Source organism: Moschus berezovskii, chromosome 16 (genome assembly GCF_049115385.1).
Source record: "Moschus berezovskii isolate FMDL1 chromosome 16, NW_MosBer_1.0, whole genome shotgun sequence".
NCBI lineage: Eukaryota > Metazoa > Chordata > Mammalia > Artiodactyla > Moschidae > Moschus > Moschus berezovskii.
Genome location: NC_142475.1, coordinates 26,340,835 through 26,367,482, shown reverse-complemented (window position 1 = coordinate 26,367,482; position 26,648 = coordinate 26,340,835). Strand labels below are relative to the sequence as shown.

The window sequence follows — 26,648 nt, the reverse complement described above, 5'->3', positions numbered from 1 at the left end:
TTTGTCCCAAGGCTAATCACCTTTAAGTGTGTTTTCAAAATCCTCCAAAGATAAAGTGGACAAATGCCATGTGATATTGCTTATATATGGGATCTAAAAAAAAAAAAGTACAAATGAACTTATTTACAAAACAGAAGTCACACTTGTTGAAAACAAACTTATGGTTACCAGGGTATAGGGGCCAGTGAGAATTTGGGAGATTGTGATTGACATATACACATTAAGGACTCAGTCATATTATACTCTGTGACCCCATGGACTGTAGCCTGCCAGGCTCCTCTGTCCATGGGATTTCCCAGGAAAGAAGACTGGAGTGGGTTGCCATTCCCTTCTCCAGGGGATCTTCCGGACCCAGGGATCAAACCTGCATCTCTTATGTTTCCTGCTCTGGCAGGCAGATTCTTGACCACTAGCACCACCTGGGAAGTCCATACACATTACTATATATAAAATAGATAACTAATAAGAATGTTGTGTGGCACAGGGAACTCTACTTGATACTCTTTAATGATTTATATGAGAAAAGAATCTAAGGAAACGGGTGGGCATGTGTATGTGTATAACTGATTCACTTTTTTGTACACCTGACACTAACACAATGTTGTAAATCAACTGTACTTCAGTAAAAACTCAGAAGTATATAAAGTGGAAGGAGCCAAGATGTTTAAGGGGAGAGAAGAACAGACTGAACACTAGGCATGTCAGCTGAGGATGCTGATAAAGGAGAGGTGAGAAAGGAGTTACTGCCCATGAACCCATCCTGTCCACAACGTTTTTGATGAAGGGGTTTATCGAGGTACCTGGCTCCTATCGATTTGGAGGCAGAGCTTCCCATGGCAGATTTGGTAAATGTGAAAGTCCCTGCCCTGTGGCAATGCATCACATTTGGTCTGATCTGACCTTTGTCTTAAAGTCTTTGCCTCAGTGAAAGGGACTGAAGTGCCAAAGGTGAAAATGCACCGGTTGTGGGTGTGTCACTTGCTGCAACTGAAGAGGAAGCAAACCTCGAGGACAGTGAGGTGGCTTCTCTCAACAGGGCACTGTGAGTAAAGACCTCTGATTGTCCAAACAAAGGGATGGGTTTTCCTAATTTGCTGAAGATGTTTATTGGGAATAAGTCTTAGAAGAGCTCCACTGCAAGTGTTCAGATGTCATGAAGAAATCAGACCGCCTGTAATTTACTATCGGGCTTCCCTGTGGCTCAGTGGTAAAGAATCCTCCTGCCAATGCAGCAGACACGGGTTCAGTCCCTGGGTCAGGTAGATCCCTTAGAGAAGGAAATGGCAACCCACTCCAGTATTCTTAGCTGGGAAATCCCATGGACAGAGGAGCCTGGTGGGCTACAGTCCATGGAGTCTCAAAAGAGTCAGACACAACTTAGTGACTAAACGGCAGGAACAATTCACTAGTGCTCTGGTTCACCTTTTCTAAACTAGAATGGGACTGAATCCTGTTCCCGTCCTCCCTGTCACTGACCTTCCCTATTTTCCACAATGAACTTTGTGGGAACTTTCCCATGTTCCCTGTCTCTGCCATTGCCTCTTCATTCTCAGTTGATACTGTCCATCCCACTACTGAGAAAATAGAGACCAGCTTGTGAGAACTCCTGTCCCAGTACTTAAAACGAATGCAACATGGTCATCCTCATCTCTTTTTTTTGGTATCTTATTAATTCTTTCTTTCACTCATTCATTTATCCATTTGTTTATTTAATGAACACCTATTGAATACTTTTATGTGCCACACATAGTGCTAGGTGCTGTAAATGGGTCAGTGAATTAGACCCAAACCCTGCTGACAAGGAAAACAAGGATGCCCCCTTTCCTCTCCAAGTCTGAGAGCTTTGCCTACACTCTTTATAGTTTCCTTTCTTGCATCCTAAGAAACTGGGCTCTACAAATACTTGGTCTGGCTTGTGTATCTACAAATAAATCCTCCCATTCAACTACTTCTTTCCCATTATGATTTAAACAGGCTCAGGGTTCTTCATCTTAAGAAATAAAATACAAGGAAAACGATTATAAAAATACCCTGTCTTGTCTCCCACTGTCACTATCGTGGTCTGTCACAGTCAAGCTTAAGATAGCTGTTTATTTTCTCTTTCCAGCTTTCTTCATCTCATCAATTCATTCACCAACTGCATGAGATCTGATTTATTCTTCTTCCCTACACTTTTGTGGAAATGCTACTCACAAAGATTACCAATACCCATTTTAGGTGTTCAGTTCAGTTCAGTTCAGTTCAGTCACTCAGTCGTGTCCGACTCTTTGTGACCCCATGAACCACAGCACGCCAGGCCTCCCTGTCCATCACCAACTCCCGGAGTTCACTCAAACCCATGTCCATCGAGTCGGTGATGCCATCCAGCCATCTCATTCTCTGTTGTCCCCGTCTCCTCCCACCCCCAATCCCTCCCAGTATCAGACTCTTTTCCAGTGAGTCAACACGTCGCATGAGGTGGCCAAAGTATTGGAGTTTCAGCTTTAGCATAAGTTCTTCCAATGAACACCCAGGATTGTGTTTATTCAGTTCTTATCTTTGCCCCTTTTATTGATTCACTATTGAAAGTTATTCTCCTTTGGCTTCTGTGACTCTACTTCTCCTATTCGTCCTTATTCCTCTTTGGAAATTTCTTCTGTTAATTTCATAAGCTGTTCATCCTAGTCTCCCTATAATTCAAGCTACTCCAGAGTTTCCTTTCAATTCCACAAAATTTCCTCCTATAATTACACTTACTCCAGAGTCTTCAAAAACCTGATTTGTTTTCAACTCTGTATCTTCAGGTCAGGTGTTTATTCTAGCTCTAATTCTGTGTCTCTGACTGTGCCTGTGTATTTATTGTCACTTCAAACACAATGAAGGCAGAACTGAATTTAACATGCTCACCGTCCTTGAAATATGTTCCTCCACGAGTTGTCTTCATTTAGACAGATTACACTACTCAATTAATAATAACACTTATTATTTTCACGGTTCAGGCACTCACGTGGGCATGAGATCCAGAATGCAGACTCTCAACTCTCACACCACTTTTATCTCAGTGATTCAAGTGTTGGAGTCGTTTCTCTCCCCCTTTCTACATGCCTAGATCTATCAAATCTATGGATTCTATTTCAAATATATCTCTATTTTCACTTCTATTTCCCTCAATGCATTAGGCCTTTGCAGAATTACTCAGATTATCTCACTCATATCGTTCAGCACTCTCCTAGCTAATGTCTTTGACTTTAGTCTAATCTTTTGCCAACTGAAAAAAGTGATCATCCTCAAGCATAAATCTAACTATAATACACCTTGCCTTGCAGTCTTCCAAAGACTTTTCATAGCCTTTAGAATATTGTCCAAATTCTCCGTATCCTGTGAAAGTGTTAGCTGCTCAATCTTGTGTCTGGCTCTTTGCGACCCCATTGACTGCAGCCTGCCAGGCTCCTCTATCCATGAAATTCTCCAGGCAAGAATAATGGAGTGGGTTGCCATTCCCTTCTCCAGGGGATCTTCCTGACCCAGAGATAGAACCTGGGTCTTCTGCATTGCAGGCAGATTCTTTACAATCTGAGCCACCAGGGAAGTCTTCTCAGTATCCTAGACTAAGACTTCATTCCTGGTAGTCTCCCCTTTTGTTGGCCTTAATGAGCTAGTTCAGTTCTTTGGACTGATCCTGTTCTTTCTGGACTCCTGGCCTTCACCTCTGTGGTTACCTTTGCATAAGTCACCTTCTTTCCCTTCTTCACCTAGACAGGTTTCATTAATTTCCATCATCCATTCAGTTTAGGAATTTTCTTTTCCAGAAAGCCTTTTTGATGCTCACTTTCCCCCAAAACTATCTGGATCAGGCAACACTAATCTGTGCTTTCCGACATGATAACACTTGTTCCTTTCTGGTGTTAGTGATCAGTTTACTTTCATGTTTTTCCTATTAGACCGTGATATTTTTGTGGGTAGGAACTCCTGTTCATTTTTACAGCCTAGTGCCTAGCTCAGTGTCTGACGTACAGTAGGTTTTCAACTGAATCATAAATGAGTAGATGCAAATCTGTGCTTGTGTTAGTCACTTAGTCATGTCTGACTCCTTGTGACCCCATGGACTGTAGTCCACCAGGCTCCTCTGTCTGTGGGATTTTCCAGGCAAGAATACTGGAGTGGATTGCCATTTCCTTCTCCAGGGGATCTTCCTGACCCAGGGACTGGACCTTAATCCCACTATCTTCCCATTCCATATAATAATGAACCTGAAGGGCTTATAAAAATTGAACAAAGCCACCCTTTATTCCAGGATAATACCTCCGCTGTGTACTGCAGTTGGTTTATACAAAAGTATTGACTTGATTGCTCTTAACTTCTTCAGACACATGCCTACTGGATTTGTAAAGAAAGCCCTGGTGGTCCCTTCGAGCACTTTATAATATCTAGTTAAATACTTCTCCTGTAAATTCACCCTGAGTCCGAGTCCCTTTCTATCCTTTCCCCGTAGAACAAAACTGTCTCAGTGCGTTCTTCCCTTACTCTTCCCTCAGATTTTTCTACATACATAGTATTTCAAATGTTTGTCAGGCAGAATCAGTCACAGAGCTGAACTCTCATCAGAGGAAATGTGGCAGGATGTCAGTCCTGCACTTGGGGCTTCAGTCACTGGACTCTGCAAATGCTCTTTACAAGTCCATGGGGTGCTCTGCATTTACTCTGCCTCGTTCCTTTCTCACTCTCCCAGTGGCGCCACCACGCTCCTTATCTTCCCAGCTAAGAGCTTCTGCCTGCAGAAAGGATGCTGAATTCTCCCCTAGTCATCAGTTCAGTTCAGTCGCTCAGTCGTGTCCGACTCTCTGCGACCCCATGAACCACAGCACGCCAGGCCTCTCTGTCCATCACCAACTCCCGGAGTTCACTCAAACTCATGTCCACAGAGTCGGTGATGCCATCCAGCCATCTCATTCTCGGTCGTCCCCTTCTCCTCCTGCCCCCAACCTTTCCTAGCATCAGAGTCTTTTCCAGTGAGTCAACTCGTCGCATGAGGTGGCCAAAGTTTTGCAGTTTCAGCTTTAGCATCAGTCCTGGGAGTCCCATAGTCATAAATCCCCATAAAACTCAAACAACAAAGGCACAGAATGGAAAGGCATAGGATGCTTTACTTACTTGCAGCTCATTTATAATTCTGCTCAGGCAATCTATCCAAGGAGTATAGATTTTGGCTAAAAGTCACCTGTGTTGTTTATAAAAGGTTGCACTATTTTCTTTTCCAAATTAATATTATCTATTTTTATTGCAACTAAATATGGATGTCAGGTGCTTTATATTCCATGAGCACATGTATTTAGCTTTGTTTAATCTTCAGAGCTAATTTAATTTTTAGTTTATTCAAGTTTTTTTTAGGTGCCTCCCATGCAGCTCTAGAGAGCTGTGTCTGACTCTAGCGTCAAGGCCATGACTTTCCAGTTTTAGATAAATCCACTGATTTATTTAACTGAAACTTCTCACTCTTCTTGGCTCATTCATCTTTCTTTACTTTCCCTTGTAACTGGAATCACCCACGACAAATATGCTTTTGGCCCTCCGGCTGTTCCAAGAGCGGGGGAATTGTGTGTTTTTTTACTCTCTAGCAAAGAACCCAACCCTCTTAAATTCAGTCATTGCTCCAGAACTCGGATTTTGTCCACCTGTCCTTCCCTTTTAAATAATGCACCTCTAGTCAGAGCCGGAATCAAGAGGGTGGAGTAGGAAGATTCTGAGCTCACCCCTTCCCAGGGACGCTCCACAACTACACACACAGCAACCGTCTCTGAAGACAACCTGAAGACGAGCAGAAAAGCTTCTCTACAACTCAGGACATAAAGAAAGGGCCACGCTGAGATGGGTAGGAGGGGCCGAGATGTGGTCTAGTGAGAACCCCCACCCTTGGGACAGCTATCCACAAAGGGAGGGATATCAACCCTGAGGAGTGAGGGGTCTGAGCTTTTCCCTGGGCTCCCCAGCCCCAGGGGTCCTGCACTGGGAAGATGATTCCCCTCATAACATCTAGCTTTGAAACCCAGAGGGGCTTATGTCCAGGAAAGCTGGAGGGCTGTGGGGAAACTGAGATTTCACTCTTGCAGGGCTTGCTCATAAAACCTATTCCCTCTGAGTCCCAGCACAGAGGTAGCAGCTTGAAAAGACCCTGGGCCATACACGGAGGAGATCACTGACATAAAGACAGGTGCCAGAGGCACGGGATTCTGGTGGCACTTTCTCTGGGGACGAAAGCACTGGTGGGCCCCATTTTCTCTCACTCTCTTTCACCCAGCTGGCTCAGGTCTGTCACGGGTCTTGTCTGTCCCACTCCATCAACCAAGCTAAAACCGCGTACCCTATCCTGGTGTTCCCTGGGACCCATCTCACTCGACCCACCTGTCCCATCTGGTCCTCCAAAGGGGCTCTTGCCCCCCGACACCTATTACTCAGATACCTTGCCATCTGTAATATGTGGACGGACCAGGCGGTAAATATATGCTAAGTGAAGTAAGTGGGACAGAGATAGATACCGTATGACTTCACCTACACAGGCACACCTCAGAGTAATTGTGAGCTTGGTTCTAGACCATGCAATAAAGGGAATATCACAATAAAGCGACTTTCATGTATTTTTTTCCCAGGGCATATAAAACATATGTTTACACTATACTGTGGTCTATTAAGTGCATACAAGCATTTTGTCTAAAAGCAAACAATATACATACCTTAATTAATTCTTTATTGCTAAAAAATGCTATCATCCAACAATACAGGGTTGCCACAAAATTTCAATTTGCAAAAATTGCAGTACCTATGAAGGGCGATAAAATGAACTGTGTTTGTTTGTGAAATCTAAAAAACCAAACAATAAAATAAAAACAAACTCATAGATAACAGAAAACAAACTGGTGGTTAGCAAGGGATAGGGTGATGGGGTGTTGGGTGAAATAAGCAAAGAGGATTAAGAAGTATAAATTTCTAGTTATAAAAATAAATGTCATGGAGATAATTACAATAATAACTTTGTACAGTGACAGAAGGTTACTAGACTTGTAGTGGTGATCAATTCATAATGTATATAAATGTTGAATCACTTATGTGGTACACCTGAAATGAATATAATGTTAACTGTAGTTCAATAAAAAAAATAGAAAGAAAGTGAAGTCACTCAGTCGTGTCTGACTCTTTGCGACCCCATGGACTGTAGCCTACCAGGTTCCTCCATCCATGGGATTTCTGAGGCAAGAATACTGGAGTGGGTTGCCATTTCCTTCTCCAGGAGATCTTCCTGGCCCAGGGATTGAACCTGGGTCTCCTGCATTGTAGGCAGACGCTTTACTGTCTGAGCCACCAGGCAAATATACAAATAAATTCAATCCTAGTCATACTTTCTTTCAATTATTCTACTGGTTTGTAAATGCACATATCTGTTCCTGACTACTCACTTAGAGTCTAACTTTTTCCAAATCCTAAATACTTACAGTCTAAAATTTCCATATCCTTCTTGTGAGCTAAAGATTTCTGACAATGTTTTTTAACATCTGTCCTTTAAGATTTCTTTCAACAAAGCACACAGTCTGGTGGGAGAGACATATGAACAAATGACTCCAGCAATGTGGTGCATGCAGGTCCTCATCAGACATGCTACTGCCAATCCACCCTCTCACAGATCAGCTTTCAGATCAGCTTTCCTTCCCTCCAGGGACAGGGATTGGTGCTTCTCCCTTCTGTCTGTAGCACTCTATTCTTGCACCTGTTTGGAATGCTTGCTCCAGGGAGAGTATGCACACTGGCTTGAGGGCTGGTGAGAGTGTGGCCAGATAAAGGACACTGCTTGTGAAAGGGTATGCTGGGGACAGAAAGGAGATGAGCTGGAGGAAGTAAGCAGGGGGCAGAACTTAACCGTCCCAGGGTGCTGTGATAACACTTTGGATGCAAATCTATAGGAAATGAGGGCATTGGAAGGCTCGGGCAGCATGGCTATGCTATCTAGTGTGTGTTTTAGCTCATTCTAGCAGCACCCTGCGGAGAAAGCAATGGCAAGCCACTCCAGTACTCTTGCCTAGAAAATCCCATGGACGGAGGAGCCTGGTAGGCTGCAGTCCGTGGGGTCGCTAAGGGTCGGACACGACTGAGCGACTTCACTTTCACTTTTCACTTTCCACTTTCACACTCTGGAGAAGGAAATGGCAACCCACTCCAGTGTTCTTGCCTGGAGAATCCCAGGGAAGGGGGAGCTTGGTGGGCTTCTGTCTATGGGGTCACACAGAGTCGGACACGACTGAAGTGACTTAGCAGCAGCAGCAGCAGCAGCACCCTGGGGGCCGAATTGGAAGAGGGCAACCAAGAGACAGGGGAGTGGTTAGGAAGGAAGCTTATGCAATGGTTTGGCCAGGCAGAGAGACTGGCCTCCTGGTCTCCAGTGCAGAGAGGACATGATGAGGCTGGAATTAGGGAAATAGCATTAGAGAGAAGAGGGTGGGTGCTGGGGGGATTTCAGAAGAAAAAAATTCCAGGTGTGACGATTTGAGGAGAGCAGACTTGCGGAAATTTACGCAGGAGGAGGGCATTTACGTCCCAGAAGAAGGGAACTGGTGATGGCCCTGTACATGGATGAAAGTGAAAGTTGCTCAGTCGTGTCCAACTCTTTGTGACCCAATGGACTATACTGTTCATGGAATTCTCCAGGCTAGAATACTGGAGTGGGTAGCCTTTCCTTTCTCCAGGGGATCTTCCCAACCCAGGGATCGAACCCAGGTCTCCTGCATTGCAGGCGGATTCTTTACCAGCTGAGCTATCAGGGAAGTCAAGGAATACCAGAGTGGGTAGCCTTTCCCCTCTCCAGGGGATCTTCCCAACCCAGGGATCGAACCCAGGTCTCCTGCATTGCAGGCAGATTCTTTACCAACTGAGCTATCAGGGACATGGATAGGTAGAGGTTAACGAGGGCCCATTGGAAGGGAAACTCCGAAGCCGCACCCTGTGAAATGTGACTTCCTTGGTTCACCAGCCTGATGGGGGACTTGGGAAGGCAGATGGCGGTGGGGACCCTGTGCTTGGCTTTCTGGCCTCACTGATCCAGCCCCAGCCTGCAGGTCCTCCACATTTATTTCCCATAAACTTTTGGCTCACATCTAGCTAATTGCATTACTACTCCTCAGAGAGAGCATGCTTCATAATAAAATTCTGGGCTTCCTCTCCCATTGATAGTACCATCAGATCCTTCCCATCTCCCTCCTTTATCTGGAATGACTCTTTCCGCTCAGTCTCTCTAATGTGGCCCAAACCTCCAGCTCCAGGAAACCCTTACTGATCTCTCCTTTGATTTTTCTTTTACTCTATGGTTAAACGGAGCAGATGAGCTGGGTTAAAATCTGGGCTTTGACACAACTGGCACATCACTTCGTATTCCTGTGCCTCCAAATCCTCGTTTACAGGTGGTTTCTACCCAGGATTCTGGTGACGATATACTGAATTAGTTCATATAAACTTAATGTGCTTACTGTACTTCTCTCTGGACAGAGAGCAAAAGATGGAGAAATACTTATTAATTTGATCTTATGAATATGCTGTTAGGTGAGCCTGGAAAATCCATCTACTATAACCTCTAAACTTTGTCTTCTTCAGGAATGAATTACTAGTCTAAACTTTTTGCTATTTCATGAATAAGGTGGGGATAAACAATATTCTAATTATGACATGTAATTTAAGTATCAGTTCAGTTGCTCGGTTGTGTCCGACTCTTTGCGAGGAATCACAGCACGCCAGGCCTCCCTGTCCATCACCAACTCCCGGAGTTTACCTAAACTCATGTCCATCGAGTCGGTGATGCCATCCAGCCATCTCATCTTCTGTCGTCCCCTTCTCCTCCTGCCCTCAATCCCTCCCAGCACCAGGGTCTTTTCCAATGAGTCATATAATTTAAGTATAGTAAATAAGAATTAAGGAATGCTTATTATGTACTAGGTATTTCCTCACAGCAACCCTATGAGTAGGTATCATTAGTATCCCATTAGTAACATGGGATAACAAGTATTATGAAGTACAATAACTTATCCAAAGTTAGAGACACAGGAAGTAGAACTGAACTTACATTTCTCTGACTCCAGAGGTCATGCTGGACTCTGCCTTTGGGTAGACGTTCAACCTATGGGATTCCTTGCTCTAACTGCAGCCTGAACTGGGACCTTGAGCTCTTCAGAGAGGTGGGAGGTATCGAGAGTGGGGAGGGCTTTATAGGTGGGAAAAATTACACCAGCAAGGTTGCAAAGTTAATTAAGCTTGGTATACATGGGAGAATCTAGTAGACACACCTGCATCTATGAAGGAATACATATAGGTAAAGACATTCTTCCTCTTGTATTCTGTGCCATGCCTCCTAACACCACTGCCTGTCCACTCGTTCCAGCTGAAAATCTGGGACTTGATTTAGGAACTTCTCTCCTTGTCATTTGACAAATTAGTAGTTAAATCCCAATGATTTTGCTCTTGTCCATCCATCTTCTCTACTATTTACATCTTAATGCAAGTCTTTGCTTTCTTGCTTGGATTACAAAAGTGTCATTTCTGTTTCCCAGGTATGGGCTGGATTCATTGTAAAATTTCATGAGTAAAGTTTCCAAAAGTCAAATCCAATTTGCCACGGTCCATGTTAGAGTCCTTCAGTGGTTCCCTGGTGCCTTAGAACCAAATTTAGATATTTTCAGTGACACACAGGGCCTTCCAAAGTCTTACCCTGGGCTCCATTTGGCTACATAAATGACTAATCCTGCTGGTTTCATGTCAGCCTGATGAATGCCTACTTGTTTTTCAAAAGTGCAGTGACTTTCTCTGCTGGGGGGTGCTGCTCTCCAGCATCATATGCGGTGTTCACCATTCCTTGTGTCTCTTCTGCACATTGTACAGCCTAACTTTGTATTTTCCTACTGTTTCATTCAACTTTTAAAAAAGTTATAGTTGATGTACAATTTAAGCTACAGGTATACCATATAGTAATTCACAATTTTAAAGGTAGCAGAGACATCACTTTGCCAACAAAGGTCTGCAAATCAAAGCTATGGTTTTTCCAGTAGTCTTGTATAGGTGTGAGAGTTGGACCATAAAGAAGGCTGAGCACTGAAGAATTGATGCTTTTGAACTGTGGTGCTGGAGAAGACTCTTGAGTCCCTTGGACAGCTTAGAGATCAAACCAGTCCATCCTAAAGGAAATCAACCCTGAATGTTCAGTGGAAGGACTGATGCTGAAGCTCCAGTACTTTGGCCATCTGACGTGAAGAGCTGACCCACTGGAAAATACCCTGACACTGGGAAAGATTGAAGGCAAGAAGAGAAGGGGGCGACAGAGGATGAGATGGTTGGTTGGAATCATCAACTCAGTGGACATGAGTTTGAGCAAACTCTGGGAGATGGTGAAGGACAGGGAGGCCTGGTGTACTGCAGTCCATGAGGTCACATAGAGTTGGACACAACTAAGCGACTGAACAACACCAACGGTTACTCTCAAGTATCATCTGTATTTCTGTGCTGTACAATATCTTTGTAGATTATTTTATACACAGTAGTTTGTGCCTCTTAATCCCCTAAGCCTAACTAGCCCCCTTCCTTTCCTCCCACCACTGGTAACTGCTAGTTTGTTCTCTGTATCTGTGTGTGTTTCTTTTTTTGTTATATTCACTAGTTTGTTTTATTTTTTAGATTCCACATGTAAGTGGTATCATCCAGTATCTGTCTTTCTCTGACTTATTTTACTTAATATAATACTCTCTAAGTCTATCCATGTTGTTGCAAACTGCAAAATTTCTTTCTCTTTCATGGCCGAGCAGTAGTCCATTGTAGAGATGTACCATATCCTCTTTATCTATTCAACCGTTGATAGATGTTTAGGTGGCTTCCACATATTAGCAATTGTAAATAATGCTTCTGTGAACATGAGGGTACATGCATCTTTTCAAATTAGTGTTTTTATTTTTTCACACCTGTCAGAATGGCTATCATCAAAAAGACCTCAAACAACAAATGTTGGCAAGGATGGAAAGAAAAGGAAACCCTCGGGCACTATTGGTGGGACTGTATGTTGGCACAGCCACAGTGGAAAACAGTACAGAGGTTTCTCAATAAACTAAAAACAGAGTTATTATATGATCCACTCCTGGTTATATACCTGAAAAATAAAAAATACCACTCAAACTGCTTTTGAATTGTGGTACAGAAAGTTCCACAAGACAGCGACTATCATTTGTTCTCCAGAGTTATGCCTGGCATGAGATTGGTGCTCAGTAATTGTTCATTGAATTAAAGAAATAATGGCTGAATAAAGCAAGAAAAAAGATGAAAAGGTCAGATTTTAGAGGGCTTTGAAAGCCAGTCAGGGGAATCTGGGGATATTTCTCTTTGAAATAAGATGATGTGTGCAAATTGTTTTTGGAAAATTAGTCACAGAGGAGCACTCAGATAGATTTATTCTCATCTTAGTACTTCTGCTCACATTGTTTCCTTCCCTGAGTTGCCATCCCTCTGCATCTCTGCATATTCTGTCCAGTGTAGTTCTCTTATTGGGAAGGATATTTGAAAGGCTCGTTGGAAAGGCAACAGGATTTTGTATAAAAAGTAAATTATGATTTGAGTACGCCATGTTTCTAAGTCAGCCTGTTCTGTCTGAAAGTGGGGAAATCTTCCTCAAAATTCTTATCTAGCAACAAAGTCACTATTATACTAGCTGGTTGCTAGTTTTGTTATTTTATAATTCAAAAGACAGTTAATAAAAGAATATAAATTTTAATTAAAACCAGAGAAGGATATGGAATGGCAAGCAATACTTTTTCAGGAGCAAAATAGAGTGCTGGACTTGCCTTAGTCCCAACTGTGCATGTGTGCACTCTTACAATTTATTTATTCTGTCTGATACACATGCACACACATACACAGAAGTGTACTGATCAATATTTAACAACTGGCTCTCCACAAGAAAGGGAGGGGCCCTGAAATGTCATATTTGCTGATTTCTACAATATTAGCACTCCAGTCATGACGAATTTTAAGCAACCGGTGTGAAGTCACTGAACGTAGATTTGCAAAGAAATGCTAGCCACCCACTCTTGCAAAGCCTGTATTCCCTGGCTGCAACACATGACCTGCCATATATTCTTGGCGGAGCTGCTGCATACCAAGTTCAGTGCTGAAGGCACTGGGAATAAGGGCCCTACCCTTACATATGTTAGTGGCAATGGGAAGACCAACAGGTAACAATTATGCTACATAAGAATTACTAAACCAGAAGTAAATACAAAGTACTGTGGAAACAGGTAGAATACCTAACATAAGGATTATAGCTAGGCATTCGGTTATATAGATCTGCCTGAGAAATGCAGGGAAAGGGTGCATGGGGGGCACCATTTGATCTGAGACTTGGAAGATAATTAGGAGCTTGCCAGATGAAATGTTTTCCAGCTGAGAGAATGTAGCAAGTTCAGAGAACTAAAAATAATTCAGTATTGCTGGAGCATAAAGTATACGTTAAGAGAGCCATAAGTGATGAAGTTAAAACATATGAAGAGTCAGGATCATATTTGTTATGCTAAGAGGTTTATACTCTAGGCTTCAGGGAACTGCAAAAAGCATTTTGATAACATATTTGTGTATTAGAGAAACCTCCTGGTGAGCAGTATGCAGGATGACCTAGGAGATGGTGGAATGGGAGAGGCTTGGTGAGGTACGTCCTCAATGGAGTAGATGAGAAATGGTGAACTAGGGCAATGGTCGTGTGATGGAGTAGGTCAAACATGAGAGTTGAGGAGCTAAAATCACTAGCATCTGGCCATCACTTGGGTTGGGTAGATAGGACAGAAAAGTATTATAAGGCCTCCCAGATTTGTGGTTTGGGAATCTAAAATAGGAAAGAAGAAAAGTGATATGGATTTATGAAGGAAATAAATGGATTTAGATTTAGTCATATTGGATTTGATGTACTTACATGATGTCCAAAAACCAGTTAGGTGTATGGGTCAGATGTCTTTGCAAGAGCTGTGTCTTGGGTTCTCATAAGTGGGAGTTGTAACCCTGGGTGTGGATATAAGTAGGCGGAGTGACAAAGGTCAGGGCTGGGAAAGAGCAACCATAGTCCGGTTCAGGTTTCCTTCCATAGACAATGCACTTCCATTGCCCCACTTCAGTGATACTAGACTATTCTCTCCCTGAACATGCCCAGTCTTCCCCTATTTACTCCTCTCTCAATTGAACTTTCTTCCTTTCCTCTCTGTTCTCCTTATTGCTGCTTTTAGACATTCCACCCGTCTTCACAGGCCCAGATCAATGCCAAGTACTCCACTGAGCCTTCCTCCACTCTTTCCCAGCTTTTCTCCTCATGGATGCTGTGTCCTCTATTGTAAAGCATAATAGTCTACTCAGGATTATTTGTGCACACGGCCAATAGTGAGCCCCTCGAAGGGGAAGAGTTTGCTTTTAAATGTCCTGGGGGCCTCTATATCTAGGAGTGTTAGATGCTTTTGGGGTTATGAATGAAGGTTTCATTAAACTGGGGAGGATATTGAATCCTCCCCATTATTGGACTTCCTTGGTGGCTCAGATGGTAAAGAATCTGCTTGAAATTCAGGAGACGCAGGTTCAATCCCTGGGTGGGGAAGATCCCCTGGAGAAGGGAATGGCAACCCATTCCAGTATTCTTGCCTGGAAAATTCTATGGACAGAGGAGCCTGGTGGGCTATAGTCCATGGGGTTTCAGAGTCGGACATGATTGAGTGACTAACGCTTTCACTGTTTTAACTTTTCTTTGAATATAAAATGATCTACCATAAAATTCTGCTTAATGTTGCCCTAGCTTTAACTTTACACCTTTTACCGTCCCCTAACTCATAACAAAAGTAAAGGAGACTAAGCACATGGTTACAGCCCAGCCTTCATCTGTCTGGAACTTGGCCTATCTGCAATTTAAAGAATTCACAAGAGAATGAATAAAGAAATATAATTTTTTATTTTCAAGGTTAGCTGATTTTAAGGGGCTTTTTGGTATGTGGTCAAATTGAGAATTCTGTAGGAGTACAGGTTTTTCTTTTTTGTAGGCATATAGAAAAATTTATTTTTCTCTACCAGTGAAACTATAACTCAAAGCCGCAAGTATAAAATAGGGAATAAACAATGTGTGTTCATCTAACCAAAGGGCACAAAACATGAAACTGCAGGGCACTTTCACTGAGGCAATTTATGGCAGATGGAGTTTTTCCTTATACAGGATGTGAATTAGAAAATGGAACACTTTTCTTAATAATAAAAAAATAAGATGGCACACTTAGATATTTGTGTGCTAAGTGGCAAAAATTGCACTCCCCCTCCCATCTTAGAGATCTTTATATTATTAAGAATATAATTGGGCCCAGACAAATAGAGCAAATAAGACAATTAAAAATGAAACATGGACCTGTGAGAATAATATGAAAACAGTCCCAGTAAACTTGAGAAACCTCTGATTTAGGCCTAATGCTGGAGTGTGGTACTATTAATTTGCCTTTGGAGGTTAATCATGGATTAGGCTGCCCACACAACTTAAGGGAGTTCATGTTTGCAAATGTCAGCCCTATTGCCACTATTATGCCTCTTTTCCTTTGCTTTCTGGTTTCCTTGTTCAGGGTTTCTTCTTTAAAAAGGTAAGAGCTGGAGGGAGGCAGGGGAGAAGAGACACATTTAAGCCCCTTTTCTATCCAAGTTCATCATTTCCCGCAAGCACATCCCACTCAGATTGCTCAGTCAGAGTTGGAGTCAGGAGGCTGCAGAGGGGGCGGAGGTCACTGAGAAGGACAGGGCTGAGGGAAGGGTAGCTGACGGTACAGGTGAGGAGAGACAAAACCATGGATTTGGTCCGATGCCTCTCATTTGATTAACGTCACTCTATGAGGAATTGTTAGTTTCATTTTATTAATGAGAAAACTGAGGCTGAGAAAAACTGACTCACAATCTTATCCATTTTCTTTTACTCTGTGCTATTCTTGGGAATATTAATTTCAACATTTTGTGTAAAAGCAGCATGTAAGATTATTTAACTACAAAGGGAAGCGAAGTGAAGTTGCTCAGTTGTGTCCAACTTTTTGCGACCTCATGGACTGTAGCCTGCCAGACTCCTCTATCCGTGGGATTTTCCAGGCAAGAATACTGACGTGGGTTGCCATTTTCTTCTCCAGGGGCTCTTCCCAATCCAGGGATTGTACCTGGGTCTCCCGCATTGCAGGCGGATTCTTTACCAGCTGAACCACAAGGGTAGCCCAAGAATACTGGAATGGGTAGCCTATCCCTTCTCCAGGGGGTCTTCCCTGCCCAGGAATTGAACCCGGGCCTCCTGCATTGCAGGCAGATTCTTTACCAACTGAGGTATCAGGGAATCATCAGACTCCATCTATTTATCTATACATCAGCAATATATATATATATATATATATAGACTATAATGATATAAAAGAAAATCAAGTAAAAACATGAGAAAAATATTGCTAAATGCTAATATATTATGGTTTTGAGAGGTAGGACACAGGATGTTTTTTTGTTATGCCTTGTGTTCTGTGTTTTCCATAATACACAATTGTTTTTCTATCATCAACAGCAATAATAGCAACAACAGCCACAAATAAAGGGCATGTATTTCTTTAAAAGGAAAACTGCTTTTGTCTCTTGGGTTACCAACATTCCACTTGGGAAGGTAGAAGGCTTTTAAGAAATTAATAGAACCAAAGACCGTTTGGCCTTTTAAAAACTTGTTCAGTCAAACAAAACCCATAATGAAAAATTTGCCACAAACTCTTGGAGTTTCTATTCAGATTATGTTACACAGTTCCCCACTAGCTATACTGTTAAAAAAAAAAAAAAGTACATTAGAGTGACTCAACTGAAAATGAAACTGGTAGCCTGATCTATAAAATAGTTTGCATATCCCTGTGTCCTATGGAAAGTGAATATTTGAATTGAATGTGTTTATTCACAGTGCTGTCCTTTAGCAAGATATTCCTGTGCCTCCAAAATGCCAAAAGATCCAATCAATTCCTCAGGCAATGATAAAGACATTTTATCTATACAATGTTGAACACTTGAATTGACTGAACAGAGAGAGATCTTTTGGTATTGTGTAGATGAAGCTGAAATGTGACAAACGTGATCATTTAAACTATGGCTCCAGCATCAAAACAACCAATTGTAAACCAAAAGATTTAGTCAATCAGATAATTCTTTTGTCTACACAATCCCAAGCTATTATTTAGAGTAATTTGTTTTATCGACTTGACCAAATATTTAGTTGAATCTGAATAACAGAAAGAAAGAAGATTCTAGCCCGAGTTTTCTGCATTGGAAATATAAGTTAAAAGTAAACAAATCAGCAAACACAAACCTCACACATGTCCCTTACATTCTTTATATTTCCTCTAACATGTAGTTCTTCTAAGCTCTGCACATTTGACTTTAATAACTTGGTTAGAAAGACTTGGTCCAGACAGAATATTTACTAAAATGTAAATTAAACTTGCCCCGAAGAAAAAACATGCAGAGAAGATAGTAGAATCAAATCCTGGGGCTAGAGGAGGTGGAGGTTAGGTGGAGGTTAAATCTTTTCAAGATTGGGAGGGGGGTTCAAGATGGGGAACACATGTATACCCGGGGCAGATTCATGTCAATGTATATGGCAAAACCAATACAATAATGTAATTAGCCTCCAAATAAAATAAATAAATTAAAAATAAAATAAAATTTAAAAAAAGAAAGAAAAGAACCATTTCAGAAAAGGAAAAAGCCAGACCAAAGGGTCACTGATTTTGGACAAAACTGACTCCCCTTCATGGCTCTTGTTCCTTTCATCAGGAGACACCTCTGTTCTTCCAGAACCAGCGAACTGTCCTGACTTCAGCCTTTGTATCCGACATGTCCACATCTCACTTCCTCTTTCTTTGAAACCCCCTCTGGTTCACACCTTACTCTAACTTCTCCTGATAGAGAATCTTGCTACAATACTTCATGCCTAAATTACTACCAACAGCTTCAAAAGTGGTCCTTCTGCTACCAGCCTCTCAGCCTCCAAAGCTGCCTCATCCACAGCTGCCGGATTTGTTGTCCCCAAGCACCACTGTCCTCACTGCTACCTCCTGCTCACCACTCACACACTCTTGTTGCTTCTGCACCAAGTCCAAACGTCTTCCTTTGCCTGGTAGTTGGGATCCTCTACAACCCTTTCTCCCATTCTTCTTCTCTCTCTCACACATACACATACACACTAGCAATCCAGTCTTACTTTTTACTGTTCCTCCAAAGACTTCATTTTAATCAGCCAAATCACTGCTGTGTGTGATTAGTTGCTCAGTCATGTCTGACTCTTTGCAACCCTACAGACTGTAAACCGCCAGGCCCATTTGTTCATGGGGATTCTCCAGGCAAGAATACTAGAGTAGATTGCCATGCCCTCCTCCAGGGGATCTTCCCCACCCAGAGATTGAACTCAGGCCTCCTGCATTGTAGGCAGATTCTTTACCATTTGAGCCACCAGGGAACCAAATCACTACATACTATAAAAATTCCCCCATAGTACACTATCCTGGTCTCCTCTCCAAATCCATACCATTCTCTTTCCAGCCATATCCTCATGACAACCCTAAATGTTCTGAACACAATTCCAAATGCCCTAATTATTAAAAGTTCAAGAAGTTGAAAATCCTGTACACACCTGTTCAACCAATGGTGCATGGATAGTTTAAAGAATAAGTCTATTTCCCTTATAGTTGCCAACATATTAACAGACTCAAAATGAAGCTAATTAAACACTCAGATGAACCAACTTTAGGTGTCCTTCATCAGGTATTTCATTGAATCCTCACACCAATCCTGGTTGCTATTTATCCTCATGCTTAAAGATGAGGAAACTGAGGCTCAGGGAATTCTGCTTACCCAGGGTCATACATCCAAGCTTAGTAGAACCCTAGAATTTTAAAGCCCAGGGTTTTTTGGAGCCAAATCTTTGGCTTTTTGTTTTACCACTCAGCCTCTATGAGGACAGCCTCTCTGTAACAGCTTTGAAATATGAGTGTGAACATGTAACACAATTAGCAATTTAAAGCACATTATTAATGCTGATAGGTACTAATGACTGTAATTGAAAGGGAAGACATTAGACCAGACAAACAACTTTTTAGAATTTATAACAAGAATATAAATGAGTCTAATGAATGAATTTACTTCCTGACCTTCTTTGCTACAGACATTAACCCATGTTTAGTCTCTAATTGAGATGTACATATTCTTTACTCTCTTATTGTATTTGTTAATGTTTGCCTTGGCAGATGGCCAACAGACCTCTCTTAGCTTCCCTTAATCAAGTTTTGGGTAATAGATGGCCAAATATGCCTTGCATTAGGTAGCCCTGCTAGATCCAAAGCAACAGAAATCTAAGAGCTGGGAATAGTTTCTCAAGTCTTCCCTTTTATCATCGAGGCACCTTTCATAATAAATGTTATATAAATCAAATGTCATGATATCATTTAAAATGTTGTATCTATTTCTTTTTTAGTGATAGTTCATTATTCATTTCATACATGCCTAAAACACCACTATTTGTTAGTAACTTACTTCACTATGTGTACAACATTCAATACAATTCTTCATATTTCAGCAGATCCAGAGATTAGGAAGTGATAGTATGAATGATTCACCTGCATACTTTAAAAAGTACACTCAGTTTCTGTTTTTGTACATAGGAAAAACTAAATTTTTACAGGATCAAAAAAAAAAAAAAGAAAATTAACCTATTTGAATGAGCAAGTCTTGCTGATCACCTGTTCTTTTTTTCTGTTTAACAAAGAATGAAAAGGATCTGAAAGCCCAGTTCCTAGATAACTTCGGTGTGTAACTACAGGTAAAGGTGCACATGATGTAAAAGTATTCCTGCACTGTCTCATAAACTATATCTACTGAGACACAGTTACACTTCACTCATAGAAAATCACTATTCAATGGTAACCACCTGAGCATTCAGGTGATCTGAAACATAGCTATGCTTAATAGGAAAAAGAAGTGTGAAAAATGCAATCATTCTTTGTAACAAATGAAGCTTGGTATTAGCCTTTTTATCAGAACACTTTCTGAGCAGAGTGCATTGTGAGCCTCTACACGCTGGGACATTTTGTAGGGAGCTGAAGGGGACAGTGATAGACTCTTTCTCCACTAAGACTGAAGGCAAAAAAAAAGTCCAGGAACCCCTCTCAGTTTCAGTATTGTTTTGACTCATCTTTTCTCAAACTATCTTGTCAAGTATTTGTCAGACGATAGAGTTCTTCAAAATATCTAGCTGCTACCTGTAGAAGTCAGGAATGGTCTAAATATATTGATAACATTTCTCGGAGAGGCACACCATTTTAAAGGTAGAATTCTAGGGTTTCGGTTTATATTTCCTTATATTTTAATAGCACACAAACTGGTACCTGCTGGTGTGCTGTCAACATTTCCCCATCTATTTTTAGATTCTCAATTGTTTTAGAGATGGGTTTAATATGTAAAGCAGAGGCTTACACCGGTGAAATGTTTGTATGATTGTGTTTTAGTTTGGCCGTCAGCTAAGTAGGGCAAAGTTGATCCTATCTCACAAGGAACCCTCTCCCACATTTCCTCTGTGAACTCGGAGGCTCAGATTTGCTTACCTGCTTCCTTGAAGATACTGTGCTGTTGAAATATCTATTAGAGGTCTTTGAATTCAAATTCTTATTCTGATGGGTCGAGTCATTTTTCCACGTGTTAGAGTTTTCTTTAGGATCTGAAGGAATGGGATTTAAGAAGAGGATCCTAGCTATGAATCCGTAGAGGACAGTGGCTAGGATCATTGGCACAACATAAAAGACCCCAAAGTCCATTAGGTAAATAGGTGAGTAGTAATTCCTGGAGATCTTGTAGCCACAGGACACCACAGTAGCATCTTTATAGGTGCTAATATTGAGATCCAGCAGGAAGAACCAGAGCATACAGTAAATGGATGTGAAAGCCCAGACAAAGATGATTATCTTTTTGGCTCTGGAAAATGTGCAGAGAAACTGGGCTTTGATGGGGTGACAGATCGCTATGTACCGCTCAATGGTGAAGGCTGTGATGGAGCAAGAGGATGCATTAATGCCCAAGTACTGGAGGTAAGTAATGCAGAGGCACCCAACGTAGCCATAGACCCAGGAGCCGTAGATGCTGTCCGTTATGTTGGGGAGGCCTGCGGCCACCAGGACCATCAGATCAGCGACTGCTAGACTCACCAGGTAGCAGTTTGTGGGGGTCCGCATATGCTTGGTCCTCATGACCACCAGAACTACCATGATGTTGCCCACGATGCCCAGACCGCAAATAATGAGCACAAGTAAGATGGTGACCACTTGGTATTCGAGGGCCACCACTGCGCGTGGCTGAAGCTGAGTTTGGTTCAGTTCACTTCCTGTCTCGTTTTCCATCCTTAGTGGCTTGAGGTTTCTCTGGAACACTTCTCAGCACATCTTCCTTCCAGTGCCCTGTCTTTACCACACTGGTTCTCCCCTCCTGTGAAGAGTTACAGTCCAGATTCATTCAGAGTGTCACAGTCACTTACAGGTAATTCTCATGTTCTCTCATTTCACCTCCCATTTTTCTCCAGTAATAGGGCTCATTTGTACTCCTGAAAACTCTGTTTATTGCAATCTAGTATAGGATGGAGTAACAGTTTTCACCACCTTACAATAAGAGGGACTGTTTTTTTCTTAATGGACAAAAATGCTCAAGAAAAGAGACACAGAAAATGCTCCCTGTTTTGAAAGAATCCTCAATAGGGGGGAAAAAAAGAAACAATATCAGCTACCTGAAAAATAAATACAAAGAAATCTCTCAGATGCTTGGAGAAAGTAAAATAAAGAAGAAAAAGATACCGGGTGGGAGGCTGGGGGGCAGGGGGCGGGGAGCCAAAAAGCTTGACAAAAAATTAGCATCTGCCTCCTTGGCTCTCAACAGGGTGAGATCCCTCTGCTACAAAATAGCAAGCCTCCCCAGGCCCCCTGCCCTGCAGACCCAACAGAGAACAATTTCTTCTCTTACCTTTTCCTCTGTAGCGCTACCCCTTCTTCCAGGTAGATGGAACGGTAATAAGTGCGAGTTTCCAATCTTGGGGAAAGCCTCGTCCACTTTGTTTGGCAGGGAGACCACTTAGCAGGGCTCCGTCTTCAGAACTGCGGTTCCTCTAAACCCTCACAGCCTTTCCAACTGATGACAGACCATACAGCCGCAGCAGAAGCAGCAGCAGGAGCAGCAGCAGAGAGCCTGGCAAATCATAGATCGTCCCCTAATGAGAACATGCTCAGCTCTCTGTTTCCCCCTCCCCCCAACACACACGCCCCACACTCACACTCACAAATGCCAGTCAGTCCTCACTGATTCATGATCTCCCCTCTGAGGATTTTCTTATAAATGTGCTAACGATACAGTTGTAATCTGGCAGGCTGACGGCGCCTGCCAGGGGGTTTGAAGCAGCTGGTCTTATGGTTGTTTATAGTCTAAGTTCTAGAGAAACTCAGGCAACTAGGTAAAGTCCCACTCCCCTGTGGGATAGGACTTAGGGAGAGTGAATCCATCTCAGTCCAGACACACCCCTTGAAGATTGAAATATCTGTCTGGGCTGAGAGCACACTTTTTTCTCTATGATGGAAACCTGAGGACTATTTCTGAAGTCGGCTCCCTTCTCTCATGGTATATGAATGGAAAATGAGTTAAAATTGATTTTAAACCATTTCAGCTGCAATCTTCTGAGGCTTATACAGGTTATTTTTTTTTAACCCATTTGAGATAAGAACATTGATTTAAACCTACATATGATCTGTGAACTTTGTTTTTCAACTATGTTTTTGCATCACTTACTGGAATCTCTCTAACTGCTCTGGATACATCTCCCCTCTCTACCCACCCTCTGGACTACCAACCACATGTACCACCCAGCAAGGTTCTGTGTCAATTTATTTCTAGGTGGAAAGCATACCCAGTGGAAATCTGATCTGGGACCACTCTGATAACACACCTCTGAAACAGAACTATATAAGCCATCTTTTTTAGAAAAGTGCACTTCAGCTTGATTTTTATTTCTCTAAAGTAGCCTGGGAAACAGTGGAAACAGTGACAGACTATTTTTTGGGGCTCCAAAATCACTGCAGATGGTGACTGCAGCCATGAAATTAAAAGACGCTTGCTCCTTGGAAGAAAAGTTATGATCAACCTAGACAGCATATTAAAAAGCAGAGACATTATTTTCCAACAAAAGTCTGTCTAGTCAAAGATATGGTTTTTCCAGTAGTCGTGTATAGATGTGAGAGTTGGACCATAAAGAAAGCTGAGCACTGAAGAATTGATGCTTTTGAACTGTGGTGTTGGAGAAGACTCTTGAGAGTCCCTTGGAGTGCAAAGAGATCCAACCCGTCCATCCTAAAGGAAATCATCCCTGAATATTCATTGGAAGGACTGATGTTGAAGTTGAAACTCCAGTACTTTGGCCACCTGATGAGAAGAACTCTATTCATTTGAAAAGACCCTGATGCTGGGAAAGATTGAAGGCGGGAAGAGAAGGGGACAACAGAGGATGAGATGGTTGGATGATATCATCGACTCAATGGGCATGAGTTTGAGCAAACTCTGGAAGTTGGTGATGGACAGGGAGGCCTGGTGTGATGTTGTCCATGGGGTCACAAAGACTCGGACACGACTGAGCAGCTGAACTGAACTGAGCTGAAAGTATCTCATGGGCAAATCTTTATACTTTTTAATGGAATCTCAGAAAATATGTCTTTCATCTCTCAGAACCAACTGAAAGCACCAAATGTTAATGTCAGTCCACTTTTATTGCATACTGACAACGAAAAGCAGCCCTTAACTTAATTCCCCATATGGTGAACAGGTTGATTCTCTATTTGGAGAAGTGTAGATATTCTTTTTTCTAGAAACTGTCAATGGAAGAAATGATTTGGAGTAGACAGGATCATGGAAGTACCAGAACCATGTTCAAGGCTAGGTAACAATGGGGTGAAGGTGAAGCTTGGATGATGCTGCATGAATTCCATACTCTGAATGGGAATTCCACCACTGAGGGCTCCTTGAGTATTTAACTTCTCCTTCCAAATCATCCAGAGTTACAAATTAGTGACGCATGACCCAGATTCAGGTTTCAGAAAGGTATGGTTTGGCCTGTACAATATAGGCTCAAAGGTAGACTATTTAGACAATTTCTCAGTATTGAAGTGGAGATCAGTTCAGTTCAGTTACTCAGTCATGTCCAACTGTTTGCGACCCCATGAACTGCAGCATGCCAGGCCTCCCTGTCCATCACCAACTCCCAGAGTCCACCCAAACCCATGTCCATTGAGTCAGTGATGCCATCCAACCATCTCATCCGCTGTCGTCCCCTTCTCCTCCCACCCCCAATCCCTCCCAGCATCAGAGTCTTTTCCAGTGAGTCAACTCTTCGCATGAGGTGGCCAAAGTATTGGAGTTTCAGCTTCAACATCAGTCCTTCCAATGAATACCCGGGACTGATCTCCTTCTGGATGGACTGGTTGGATCTCCTTGCAGTCCAAGGGACTCTCGAGTCTTCTCCAATACCACAGTTCAAAAGCATCAATTCTTCTGTATGGATGTGAGAGTTGGACTATAAAGAAATGGAGATATTGCATACTAAATCTAGATTTCTACCTCTCATAGACATGGGACTATCTGGCAACCAAGAGTCCATATTCCTGCTAGCAATGATAACCACGAGTAGTGGCTGTGGGTGGTGGTTTGTGAGGCACAGGATGTATCCTTTCCTAATTTCCTCCCTCTTTCCTGCCACATGCCAGCTTCACTCAGTATCACATACACCTGGCCTCTGTAGTCTTCTTTTACCCGGGATAGGATTTCTGTCCACATTCTAGTTTGTTCCACCAGCTGATTTAGCAAACTGGAAAAAGGGTGCCCTCTTTACTTCCCTCCCTGCCCTCGGGGACAGAGATTACTCTGACCACCTTGCTCCTGGTGGAGTCCTCTCCATTTTGGAATAAAAAAATGCTTTCTAAGGTGAAAGCACTGCCTCCCTACCCCATCCCAACCCCACCACCTCCAATCTGAAAGACCTCTTGAAAAGTCACACTTTGTAAAGCACTTCTTCCCCTCTCCCTGTCCCCAAGATTTTAGTCAGCTTTCAGGCCTCCTTAAAAGTGTGAAACTTCACTTCAAGTCTTACATGTGGGTAGTAAAGACAAAGGGCAAGGATGTCCATCTACAAGCTATCTGCCTTGGCAACGCCATCTCCCGGTAAATCTGATCACATTCTTCAGAATGGCAAGGACGCCATTCTGAGTCTCCATTTTGTCTCTGTTCATTTTTTTAGAGCTTAATTGTTAAGCACTTACTACCACCAGGGGTATGACAGAGGATGAGTTGGCTGGATGGCATCACCGACTCACTGGACATGAGTTTGAGTGAGCTCCGGGAGTTGGTGATGAACAGGGAGGCCTGGCGTGCTGCAGTCCATGGGGTCATAGGGTCGGACACGACTGAACGACTGAACTGACTGACTGACTGATGCACCAGGCACCTAGTATATAACATTTTGTTTTACCTTCAGATATGTTGTGGTCTACTGGGAGAAGCTGACTCACGAATGGTTACAGATATGCACAGATCTGTCGAGAGGGTTTAGGTTGTGAAGGAAAAGCATTCATAGGTGCTGGGGACAATGGGCTGAGGGGCCAGAGTGGGCTTCTGAGGCCAAGTAACATCTGAGCACAGTCTGAAAGAGAAGTACAGCTTCTTTTCGAAAGGTGGGCTGAGTGAAGATATTCTGACTGGAGGAGATAGAATACATAAGGCCCAGCTGTGTAAGATGGCAAGGATTGTGTGTGCGGGTGGGGGTGGGGGTGGGAAAGTAAGTTCATAATTCTGCTTAGGCCGTGAGGTGTATGAGCTGGTATGAGACAACCACTGATGACCAACAGGCAGCTTTTGTACTAAGGAGGCTCCCATCTCCTCTGACTTGGACCATTCTCAGCTCGTCCTTCCCTCCCTCATAATTAGCTCTTTCTCCTCTGCAGAGGCCACACTTTCAGTTTCCCCATCCCAGACTTGCTGTCCATTACAGTCCTGTCTGTTTTCAGTCTAATTCATGCCCTTTGCAAAATTGTACTTTCAAAGTATCCGTGGTTTTGTAATGGAGGTTTTTTATTTGTAAACCTCAGTTAGATAATATCTAATAAGTGTTCCCATGTGTAAAGAATGGTGCAAAATAGTGTACAACTAGACTACACAGTTGGGTTGAGATTTTCCCTATACTAGCTTAAATTCTAACCAGCTCTGACTTTCATATCTTTTGAGTAATTCTGACTAGAGGAAAATGCATGCTTTGAAAATTGTCCAGTGGCATCTGTTTTGAAACAAGGGTAAGTCGTGGCTACAGCATGTAGATTGGTGCACACACTTCTCATCATCCACTTTCAGTCTTGCCCTGTGTCCTCTGAGCTTTAGCCAGGCAGGCCTTCTCACTCACTTGGCTAGCATCAGCAAAAATGAGCATCACAATTACAGGCTCCTTTGTAAGAATGTCCTTGGACTCCAAGCTGGGCTTTTTTTTTTTTTTAACTTGGACACAGTCTTAACCCTTGAGCTTGAGGAAA

General features: G+C 42.5%; 1 protein-coding gene across 1 annotated transcript in view; it reads right to left on the bottom strand.

Moving 5' to 3' along the window:
• Nucleotides 1-21,443, bottom strand: part of TRHR (thyrotropin releasing hormone receptor) — a 54,308-nt gene extending 32,865 nt beyond the window's left edge. Inside the window, exon 1 of the mRNA XM_055432644.2 lies at nt 20,655-21,443. Within this exon, the coding sequence (XP_055288619.1) occupies nt 20,655-21,443 (789 nt within the window). The remainder of the gene's footprint in view (nt 1-20,654) is intronic.
• Nucleotides 21,444-26,648: the final 5,205 nt, after the last annotated feature.